This window comes from Eublepharis macularius, chromosome 16 (assembly GCF_028583425.1).
Source record: "Eublepharis macularius isolate TG4126 chromosome 16, MPM_Emac_v1.0, whole genome shotgun sequence".
Taxonomy (NCBI): Eukaryota; Metazoa; Chordata; class Lepidosauria; order Squamata; family Eublepharidae; genus Eublepharis; species Eublepharis macularius.
The window spans coordinates 8,377,023-8,389,262 of NC_072805.1; the positions used below are offsets into that span (position 1 = coordinate 8,377,023).

General features: G+C 42.4%; 1 protein-coding gene across 6 annotated transcripts in view; it reads left to right on the plus strand.

The window, feature by feature from the left end:
* CCDC91 (coiled-coil domain containing 91) overlaps window positions 1-12,240 on the plus strand; it is a 279,810-nt gene that overhangs the window by 232,482 nt on the left and 35,088 nt on the right. For 5 of the 6 annotated variants that reach the window (XM_055000772.1, XM_055000774.1, XM_055000776.1 and 2 more), the window contains one exon: window positions 2,043-2,156. The exons of the other annotated variant lie outside the window; for it this stretch is intronic. In XM_055000772.1, the coding sequence (XP_054856747.1) occupies window positions 2,043-2,156 (114 nt within the window). The remainder of the gene's footprint in view (window positions 1-2,042; window positions 2,157-12,240) is intronic. 6 annotated transcript variants of the gene reach the window in all.

The following is a 12,240-nucleotide window of genomic DNA, read 5'->3' on the forward strand; positions in this document are numbered from 1 at the left end:
CTTCTCGAATCTTAATTATGGTTTTCTTCTCCTTTTTCTTTTTTAGTTGCCACGCTAAGTGCTGTTTTTTTTTTCTTGCTGTATTCCTGCTTGTACTTTGGCAGGGATACTTCTAGAGAGCTCCCAGCTTCTTTAGAAGCACCTCTGGGTGAATGTCAATGAGACGCTAAGCATCTGTTGGGAAGGTGGTCCTCCATAGTCTCTTACTTTGAGAGCTTCACACACCCCTCCTTCAGTGAGTGAGCTTGCTGCTCTCCCAACGTGGGACTACACAGAAGCTACAAAGATGAAAACAGGATTGCACCTACTTGTAACTGTTGTTCATCAAGTAGTCTTCTGTGCAGGTACACATCTGTGAACTCTCTGGAACCTTAGTTTCTGGGGGGTCTCCAGCAGCAGCATGAAGAGACTAGCACCCCTCCTCCTGGTCATGTGATGTTTTTGGTGGGAAAGCACCAAAGGGAGGAGAGGCACTCCTAGTCTTCTAGAAAGCTCTCAAAAACTTCTCTGTGTCTGGTCTGTGCGTGTGCAGTCCCAATGTGTGCCTGCACAGAAGACCCCTCAATGAACAGCAGTTACAGGTAAATGCAACCCTGTTTTCTGAGATAAGGCATGTGGCAGTCTGAGAGAGGGGCTTCTTGGTTTTGGCACTAACACTGTAGAATTCCCTTCCCAGGGATATTCATCTGTCCCCTTCTGTCACTGTCTTCAGCCAGCAGGTTAAAACTTCCTTGTTTTGTCTTGTGTTCCCTCAGTGACCTCTCCTTCGTGCCTTATGTCTTAATTGCTCAGTCTGCATTATTGTAAACAAATGTTAATTTGGGTTTTAAATTTATTTTATGATTGTTTTATAATACTCTACTATTAATTTTAGCAGCGTTGGTGGCTCTGTTTGGAATAATAAAACTTCGTAAATAAATAAATGGCCATATGTATCGCTCAGAGTCTGCACTGCCCTGAGGAGGGAACGGTGCCCAATTGCCTTCCCCTCGTCCATTAACATTGCTTTGCTGGCAAAGTGGTAGGAGGGAGTGACTTTGCACCTTCTCCCCTATTCTCCCCTGGCTGTATATGACTGTTATTCCATGGGGGTCCCACAACTCCAGGAATCAAACTTCCAGGGGGGAGACAGACAAGTGAAACATTTGTGCCTATGAATCACTGAACCCAGCCTACAGGTTGATGTTCTTTGGGGATCCAAATCAAATTTTAGTAAAGTGTATTCTCAGTTGAAAAGCAATTTTTGAACTGTTTGTTGTATATTTTGATGCATCCTTAAATTATTTATAATTATGGTTAATTGTGGATCATCTTGCCAGTACATCAAACCTCTAGATTACAATGCAGCTGTAATGCAATACACAGCTCTTAAGCCAGTAATGAGGTAATAACTATGTGTTGCAAAACAAAGGTATTCGTTTATTTTCAGAAGACGTTGAGAAATACTGTGGCCTATATAACCCACAGGTGACTTGGCTTTAGGCCCCTGTCTTCTTAGAAGCTGTTCAGTTGCAACAAGATATTTACTGTATTTTTTTAAAAGAAAACTATTGGCATAACTGGGAATATTCAGGTTCCTAATTCTTCATTAAAAGGCAATTAGTAGGTGTCCAAATTTGTGTATGTCTGTTGGATTCAGTTCAGTTAGTTCTAAGTGGGATTAAACAAGTCAAAGGTTCAGATATTTGTGTGCATAAAAGATTTCCCCCTCCCCTATTTGTTTAGAAAAAAATGTATGCCACCACTCCAGGAACCTAACTAAGGTAGCAGTAACTTTGTTCTCAAAGTAAGTTTAAATTAGATACCTTTATGGAATAAATCTACAGTTATAATTTGTTAAATTTTAAAGGATTTTTTTAACACACCTGACTAGTATAAGAAGTGGAGAGCATAGTCTGCTGTTTGAGGTTCTGGTGAGGCAGGTTTTCTATGGGGAGGAAAAAAATAAGATATGAGGAGGAAAAGATGTGATAACTTTCTGGAACACTGAACTTGAATATGCACACAATAGTAATTCAAGCTATTCTCTGTTTTATTACCAGGAGACTATAAAGGCAGCAATCATAGAGGAACAAAAGAAAAGTGAAAAAGCTGTAGAAGAAGCGGTGAGGCAAGCAAAGGAAGAGTTGATGGAGTATATCAAGGAGCAGAAAAGGGTAAGTACCACTCTCGGACACAGTTGCTCCAAAAGTTTTCTCTTAAGGTTAGAGAGAAGTCATTATTTCCAGGTTGTAATCAGTTTAGATGTATGGTTTATTTTCATTTAACTTTGCCAGTTAGCTTCTTTGATACCTGTTCTGGCATCACAGAGTATATTAACATTTGCCATGTTGATCAGGATTGAAGCAGGAGAGGCTGTTTTTAGAAGTGGGTGGAATGATCTAGCCAGCACAGTTATCAGGTTTCAGCAGAGACAACATAGAAGCCAGTCAAGAGCAAGGATCTGCTGTTTTCATTAGAGGTGAAGAGTTTCAGTGGAACCAGAACAAGTCTACTATCAAATATGTTAAGCAGGCTCTCCCTTCTTATGTAGCTGCTTATTCTTTTCAGCAACTCAGTTGACTGTGTAGTAATCAAAAAGGAGGGGACAAGGACTCAGGAATCTCATTCACCCCTCCCCCATCAGTGCAATTTCCTCTTTCTCTCCTCCCCCCCCCCCCCCCCGTTACTGGAACTGCCTTTTATTTGGATGGGGAATTAGCTTAGCAGTCCAGAACTAAATTTAGGGCGGATCTAGCCAGCTATACCAAGGTCCCTTCTTCGGAAACTCGTGTGATAAAGAGGCAGACTACAGATATTCAATTAATAACATGTATTTTCTAATAGTGTGGTGTATGCCCGAACTTACACACACATACAAGATTACACACAAGAGCTAAGAAATACAGAGTAGGAAAATTAGAGACGGTTGCATGAGCAGGAACCCCACGATGACAAGGGCATACTTACGATCCTGAGGTGGATCGGAGCTATAGCAGCGAGGTGGTCTAGTGCCAGCACCAGAACCACGGACGGAGAGACAGCAAGGGGGCTGGGATAGGAATGGCGCGCCCTATGGTTTGAGGGGCTAGCTTATATACTTTCAAAGTACCCGGGGGCTCAGTGGTTCTCACGACTTAAATCAAAGGATTTGGGGCTGTCGGAATAGCCTTGATTGGACAGTGTTTGAAGTCTGATTGATATCATGACACCTTTTGGGAGAGGGGACGGGGGAAGGAAGGAGATCCGGGCAGTTTGCACGTTAACAGCACTCATCCTGGTGCCATCAAGTCCGGAGTGCAGAGGTTGCTTTGACGTGCGCTTGTTGATTGCTCTGGCTGACCGGTGCTCAATCTCCATTCTGGATAGGTGTCAAGATATGCAGAGGAGAGCGGAGTTCTCTCGCTGTGTACGTGGTAAGCTCGCTTCTTCGAAATGGCTCCCCAAAGCAGGCAATTCCTCTGGGTTTCCTGGCTGCCTGGGGACATGATTGCCGGTTGGGCACAGCTAGGGCTTACTAGCAGGCTGCCCGGTAGCGAGGGCAAGCTTGGCATTCAACCTGTGGAAGGCTCCAGGCGGGGACTGGCCAAGGGGTGCCTAGTCAGGCTCGCTGAAGATTTTCCCTGGCTGGCACCTGACTGCTAGCAGTGTGGCTGGGGCCCAGGGTGAGGCAAGCTCTCATGGCAGGCGAGGGAGCAGCATTTAAGACACAGTCCGTGGTTGGTAGCAGGGTAAAATCACAAAGGAAAGTCCAAATATAAGCTTGAGCAGGGCTGTGCCACACAAGGGTCCTGAAAGCAATTGTCCAGGAAACTGACACAGTCTGTTGCAGCATCAGATACGAAACTGACACGTGTATTAGAGGCACACGTGCAAGGCAGTCTTTTTTTTTTTTTTTTTGAAAAATTTTTATTGGGTTAGAATCCATTATTTCCACATTTACATTCAATTTTCCCCAATTTTTTCATCTCTAACCCCCTCCCTTTCCCCCCCCCCTTTTTGTTGACTTCCAAGTGCAAGGCAGTCTTTTAATGTAGAACTCAGACACAGTTCGTGGCTGGCCTCAGGGCAGGAGGGGGGGGCTGCTCAGTAACATCCCCCCCCCAACAAGCCTCTATTGTCTGTCCCTTTCTCTGCTTCTCAGCCATCAACAAATCGACCTTCATCTGCCCCCTCCCCAGTTTTCAGCTTTTCCTTCTTCCTGCCAGCAGCTTTTCTCCTTTTCTCTGACCTATTTAACTACCTCCCCACCTCATTCTCCTCTCCCCTTTCCTTCCCTGTTTCAGTCTCTTCTTCCTCCATGCCTTTGAGTGACAGAAACAAAGGCTTGGAAGGCTCAGCAAATGGGCACTAAGATCTCAGAACATACTCTTGTTAGATATCAGTGGGCCTTCATATCCTGTGGATGCTGTTATTTTGAGGGTTTTGAGGCGATCGTACTTTGGTCACATCAGGAGAAGACAAGATTCTCTGGAAAGTAATGCTAGGAAAAGTGGAAGGCAGTAGGACAAGAGGAAGACCTAAAATGAGATGACTTGACTCAATAAAAGAAGCCACCTCCTCTAGTTTGCAGGATCTGAGCAAATCTGTTAATGATGACATTTTGGAGGTCTTTGATTCATAGGGTTGCCATAGGTCGGAGTCAACTTGACAGCACATAACACACATACACACACAAACCCCTCCCCCATTTTTAAAAAAGATTTTAGATCTTTTTGCAGACTTGGGGCTTCCCTCAGTTCATTGAAAATATCCCCTCCCCTCTATCACGAGCCCCATTGTGTGGATTTTTTGATGCACACTTTGGGCCCACATCAGAATTAAATATAATGTGTTCCTAAAGTTCTTCTGCTATATTCAAATACTTAAAAATACACAATACACTTTTATGTTGGCTACAGAATTTGTTTTCTGTTCTAATCTCAACATTTATTTTTCCCACTTTTCACACAGTAAAAATTGCAGTACATGTGCTTAAGGTAGCAAAGAGTGCAGCAGTTTGCAACTCTCTTACTTTAGTATTGGTTATATTTGCAATTTTGCTTATAGAAACCTAAGGAAGTTATAGTTTACATTTCATAAATATGTCAAATTTTATATGCTAATTAAGTAATGAATGATGCATTCTCTGTCATTATAGCAGTAAAATAAGTTTATGCAGTAAATAACTAATAAAAAAGTTTGATATGAATGTATTGCGTGTATTTCAATTTTTCACATTTTTAAAAATTTACATTTCCAAATAATGCTCATTCTATCTCCTCTCTCCTGGCTTTAAATTTTTCATCATCATTATACTTCTAGGCTAGATTCCCTTTCATGGGAAATCCTGTTTTAAGAAAAATTCCCATTTAGGCTACAGTTTCGTAAAGATCACTACTAATGGCTTAATTACAGTTAAGGGAAGAACATGGTATTAAATCCAAGAAAAGGAGGTGTTATGTTCGTGAAACTGGACTCCCTGCCTGTCAACAGAGATTGGTAACAAAAAACTTGGCTGCCCTCAGTAAGGACTAAAGTCAAGAATAATAGGTAGCCAGAGGGCAAAAGAAGTATTCAACAACACTCTTGTTCAAGAATTCATGAATCTCTTATTAAGACTGGTAGGTCTAATAACACATGCAATTAATACATATGCAGTTCATACATCACTATATGTGAATTGCTTGTTGATATCACAAGAATAATACATATGCTTATAACAGAGTCCCCGCCTGAGGACCCGGGAGTGTACAGGCAGATGAAAATCAACCAGGTAAGTTTTAAAGTTGTTACTGGAGAATTTCAAAAGTAAATGTTCCTTTTTCTTCCGTTTTCTCTCTCTGTAGACAAAGAAGAATCCGAGGTGTAGATGGCAAACACCAATACAGAACAAGCCCGGAACCACAGCTGGCAAAACTTCTCTTTACTTTTCAGTTCTTCGTCATAAGACTTCCTCAGGGGCATTTACTATATAACAATTAATAAAGAACAATATTTCCAACATCTGCTGTATATAAATTATTTACACACATCCACATATAATATATTGTACGTGGTACATGCTCACCCTTATGATGTTACTTCTCAGATTCGCCTGCTACATCACCCATTGCAACGTGGAAAATCCTACGTGGCAAGTCTCAGCACTATCCTTATCTTAAAAGGGGCCACATTCCTATATTGCACGATCCTGCAAGAACTATAACCACCACTCCACTAAACCACCTAATATATTGACCAGAATATTACAAGAAACACTTCAGTGATAGTTCGTTGTTCAATCCCTTGGGTGCCAAAGTGCCCAGGGAATGAATCCATTGAGCCTCTTTACGGAGGAGATCTTGTTGAGCGTTAGATTCTCTGTGGTACTGTAAAGTCCTACCACTTTAATATCCTGTGCTGAATGCTGTGTGTCCATGAAGTGCTGTGTGAGTGGTGCTTCCTTTACTTGATGCCTAATACGCGACACGTGTTCTAATATTCTTACTCTTAAGGCTCGGGACGTGCTACCTACATAAAGCTTTGGACAGGGGCACATAATTAAATACACAACTCCTATCGTTTGACAGGTAATGAAGTTTTTTTATTCTATATATATTCTATATAATTCTATATATATTATATGTGGATGTGTGTAAATAATTTATATACAGCAGATGTTGGAAATATTGTTCTTTATTAATTGTTATATAGTAAATGCCCCTGAGGAAGTCTTATGACGAAGAACTGAAAAGTAAAGAGAAGTTTTGCCAGCTGTGGTTCCGGGCTTGTTCTGTATTGGTGTTTGCCATCTACACCTCGGATTCTTCTTTGTCTACAGAGAGAGAAAACGGAAGAAAAAGGAACATTTACTTTTGAAATTCTCCAATAACAACTTTAAAACTTACCTGGTTGATTTTCATCTGCCTGTACACTCCCGGGTCCTCAGGCGGGGACTCTGTTATAAGCATATGTATTATTCTTGTGATATCAACAAGCAATTCACATATAGTGATGTATGAACTGCATATGTATTAATTGCATGTGTTATTAGACCTACTAGTCTTAATAAGAGATTCATGAATTCTTGAACATGGATTGCAGATAGCAGTGAATCAGAACAGAGAGCATGGATTGCAGATAGCAGTGAATCAGAACAGAGAGCTGAAAGGCACCCCAAGGCACCCTGAGGTCCCTTGAGAGATTCACCCTGCCTCTTAACTGTATGTAGCTTGGTAATCTCCCATGTGGGACTGCACAGAAGAGCGACGATGAAAACAGGGTTGTACATACCTGTAACTATTGTTCATCGAGTTCTTCTATGCAGGCACACATCCCTCCTTTCTGCCCCACTTTGAACTCTCTGGTTAAGTTCAGTTTTGAGTCATGGCAACTCAAGAGAACTGAGAGAAGGGCTTGCTTCTCCTGGCTAGTCACATGCCCATTTAGGTGGGAAAATGTGACCTGGGAAAAGCAGCCCCTAATGGAGCTTTAAAGAAGCATTGAAGAATTTCTCCGGTCAGTAGGCCTGCACATGCGCAGTCCCCATGTGTGCCTGCACAGTAGAACTCAATGAACAATAGTTACAGGTATGTACAACCCTGTTTAATCTATTGTGCTGGCTCCTCAGATGGGTAAGAATGTAAACATACCACCAGAGATATCAAACTTTGTGCCATGGAGAATATGTGTCAGATGCGCCCTGCTTATCTGCCATGTGTAACTATTATACTCTGTATTGTATTCTGAGCCTCTGAGGATGTGTGAAGAACTAACTGTGTAGCTGTGAATCGCTTCTCTTGCAGGTGGCTAATTTCACTTTCTTGACTGGCATGAGAAAGTGTCCTTGAAGTGCCAGTTGGAGCCGTATATCCCTGAGACATTAAATGAGCTCATCCTTGTCTTCCCCTCCCCACCCCATCCAACCTTCTAGGCCCTGCGCACCTAAATTCTAACGGTCCTTATCCCAGGGCGGGAATCCTGCCCTATAACTAACATTGCTTCTCCCCTTTTCGTCACTTCTGCCAATGCTGTTGTCTGAGTGCACTGATACTGATGGATCTCGAATAAAGAAATTTTAACTGGACTCTTGAAGTGTCTGCAGTGAAGTAACTGGGGATCTAACTGGCAGAGCCTGACAATATGCAACTGATAACAGTTCTAATAATCTTAAGCCTGGCTTGTTTATAACTGTGCCTTGTGACGCCCAGTCCAGGAAACAGGCTTGTTCAGCAGCTGAGGGTCAACTTCATGGCAACTTCCTGGGTAAGTTACTCACTAATCTCCCATGTGGGACTGCACAGAAGACACGATAATGAAACCAGGGTTGCACTTATGTGTAACTGCTGATCTCCGAGTGATCTTCTGTGCAGGCACACATCCCTCACTTTTTCCCTGCCATGTGCTCTTTTTCTTTCTTTCCTTCTATACCAACAGCTTAAGAGAACTGAGGAAGGGAGCAGCTCACCCTGCCTTTTATAGTCGCACCTGGGAGAAAAGCGAGTGAAAAGGCTAGGTGAGTGCCTCTCACCTCTAGGAGCTTTGGAATGTCTGTGTTTAGCTGGCACATGCGCAGTTCCCATGTGTGCATGCACAGAAGACCACTCGATGAATGACAGTTACAGGTAAGTGGAACCTTGTTTTAGTTAAAACACGGGCCTCTGAGGAAGGAAAAAGAGGGGCTGGATGGGTGAGTGGAGTGTGATATGATTGGACAGTAGCTGTACCCTAGGAGACAGAGTGAACTGAAGTTTTTAGTCAGCCCTAAGGGAGAGGTTTTCAGCCACCCTTTGTATATCTTAGAGAGAAATTATTCTAGGTAAACCATGGGCTTAGACTGGAGTAACTCTTCTTAGGATTGCATTGTCATGCAGCCTGTGTAGAGCCTAAGCTGTCTGTATGGAGTTGTGAAAAGTTCTGTTTAAGTCAGGCAAACTGTGAATGCCTGAGAGAGAGTATATCTGAGTGAGAGATTAATCTATCTTGTTCAGACAAGTGTAGGAAGGCCTGAGTGAATCTGTGTCTTTGTGGCTGAGAAGAGAGTTTAATCTGCTAGTGAAGATCTGTGTGGAAGCTTAGTCTGTGTGGCTGGGTTTGTGAATATATAACTGTCTTTGAAATCACCAAGCTTAAGCAGTATTCTGAAACCAGTACACTTATCAAAACTCCACAACCATCATGTTTACGTTCTTACAAATAAATTCTACCTTTGATTAAGAAAAAAAATCCCTTTTTTCCCTCACAACCATCCTCACATGATGTCCATTCTGTCAAATTACTATCTATAATGAGCCTACCAGTTAAATTGAGGAGGTCTAAGGTGAAAGCCTTTGAGGGCAGTGAAACTGTTTTGGGGTTGGGGACGTACCAAAATATAGGTCACCCAAACACGAAATGGAAGGTATTCTTGAGGTAAAAGCTTGGGTAAACTAGAGAACACCTCAGCTCTGTGTGAGCGGAATTAAAAAGTGTGTTGGCTGTGACCGGAACCCTCTTGAGGTATGAGTTTAAGGAAATGTAAGGAGGAGATGAATTTAAGATACAAAGCTAAAAGTTTAACAAAAGGTTTTAAAAGGTTGTAAAAACAGGGTAACCATTATTACAGGATGGTTCAATCTAGGCAAATCATTACACTCATGAATAGCACGAGGGGCAAATTGGGGATCTACAGCAGAAAGGGGAAATTGACAGAAATTACACTTTCCCTTCTATTAGTGGGAAATTTAGTCTGGATCCAACTCGCAAAGTATTTCCAAATGTCAGACAAAGCCTCTATAGACGTTGGTTATTAATACTTTCTATTTAAGAACAGATTCCTGCGTGTGCTGGCCATTGAAACTCCTTCTTCAGTTCTGTTTCTGAAAGCTGCCATATAGGGTAAATGTTCCTGTTGGCTAAGGACTTCCTTTCTAGTCAGTGAGATTTTTAATGCCGTTGTAATAGCAGTGGGAGAGGTATATGGAACTCAGAGCCCAAACACTGACCTGTATCATAAGACTGCAGTCAACATTTAGAGCCTTCCTCCATCTTAAGTGGTTCTGCTGGAGGCAGAACAGCCACTTAAAGTTTGAAGAAGGCTCTTTAATCTGGAGGAAGCCTTCAAACATTGTTGCATCTGGTGACAGGATGGACACCGTTGTAGAGTGACCTAATTTTGCTTACTTGTCATTCTAACTAGCTGATTTTTAATTTTTAAAAAGCTGGGAATGTAGTATCCCTCACAGTAAATGAAAGCCCACAGTTTAAAAATATTCTAATTGTTGTCAGAATGGCATGTACTTTCTGATGATTCGTGTGTCCTGTGAGAGGATAAACTGCTGCACTAAAAATCAAAATAGAAGAACTGCCTGAGCCACAGTATATCCTACTGAGCAAGCTGGTTAAATAAACTCCCCCCAAAATGATGAAATGTTCTCAGTAATGGCTGCTTTAATGGTCTCAAGGTTCAGGACCTACCACAGCTGGCCAAAATGAAGTTTTCCCTGTTGACTTAGACACTGGGCTTCCTTTAATAAAATATTCTCTGTTTCCTGACAACAAAATGAATTGGAATAAACACTGAATCTGTACATAAGCAACTCCAACTAACTTCAAAACAACTCTGGATCTTCTAAATAATCCTCAGTTTATTTCTTTTTCTTTGACATGCACGCCCTTGTCACTTCGCCATCCCTCTAAATTTTAATGACAAAAGCTTGGCAGTGGAATGTGTCAGTTGTAAGCAGAGTTTACTGTACTCATTTGTCCTCCCTTGTGAATTGTGCAGCTGTGTCTCATAACCTTTGCAGGGAATGTGACCAAGCACACTCCTTGACTCATGTTTACCAAAATAACAGCACACACTTCAAATGCTCAGCCATCTAGGTGATTTGTGGAGTGGTTAACTTTTGTCTCCTCCCCCCCCCCGCCCCCATCAAGAAGGTATTCAGGATAGTTTTTTTCATGGTGAATATTCTTCTAAGGAAACAGAAATGAAGACTTACATTGCGTGTCTGCAATGTTAACCTCTTTTAATTGATAAGATGAACAACAGCAAGAACAAATAATGATAGCTCCTAAAACAAAAAGTTCCCCAAATCCACCAAGGTCAGATTCACATAACATTGCATGCCCCAAGTCTCCCTTTCTGGCATCCAACACAGAAAGTACCAGACTTGCTCTTCTCATGCTCCATCAAAGCTCCCTGTCCTAGCTCAGTGGTTGCCTCAGTGAATGTGAATATTCCATTTTATCACTAGGTCTCCATCCCCACCCCCGTAGAAATCTACTTAATAGACACTGCATAGCTTTTGTTTCTTTGTTTACATTGTTTGACGGAGAGAAACTGTCAGATCATTACCAATTTGGTGATGCAAGACTGAACAATGAAGTGCTTGGATGTTAGGATTGATGAGCCTTTGACAAAGTTTGGATTATGAAATGGGAAATAGGTATGCTGGCAATGCCCATGAGGCTCCGCCCTACAGCAGCAAGATTATAACAGGAATTTTGTTATTCCTCTGGAAGAATCCACTCCTGACAGCAGAGCGTATACCTATAAAAAAAAGAAATAAGTGATTAATACAACGAAGAACAGAATGATGATTGCTTACTTATCTCAGTGCTTTGTGATAATTTCTCACCAATTGGACTTGTGGACGTTGTGCCCAAAAGGAACTTTTTCTCTTCAATGTAAAACCAATATAAAACTCAGTCTTGGGTTGTCTAACTCAGTCTTGGGTTGTATCAAAAGGGCCATTGCATCAAAATCGCAGGAGGTCATAGCCCCTCTCTCCACTGCCTTGGTCAGGCCACACCTGGAGTATTGTGTGCAGTTCTGGAGGCCTCACTTCAAAAAGGATGTGGACAAAATCGAGAGGGTGCAGAGGAGAGCAACGAGAATTATCAGGGGTCTGGAGACTGAGCCCTATGAGGAAAAGCTGAGGGCCTTGGGAATGTTTAGTTTGGAGGAGAGGAGATTGAGGGGGGACATGATTGCTCTCTTTAAATATTTGAAAGGCTGTCATTTGGAGGAGGGCAAGGAGCTGTTCCAGTTGGCAGCAGAGGATCAGCCTGAATTGGGCCCAAAATAGCCTGGAATGGGCTGCTCCCACATGGGATCCTGGCCATTTCAGGCCCAAATTGGTCTAAAATGGGCCTGAAATGGCCAGAATCAGGCCCACATTGGCCTGGAACGGGCTGCTGCTGGGCAGAGGAACCCTCCCCCGCCCGGCGGCAGCCCAATTCAGGCCGCTTCAGGCCCAAATTGGACCAAATGGGATCAAAATGGCTGAAATGGGCCCAAAACGGCCAGGATCAGGC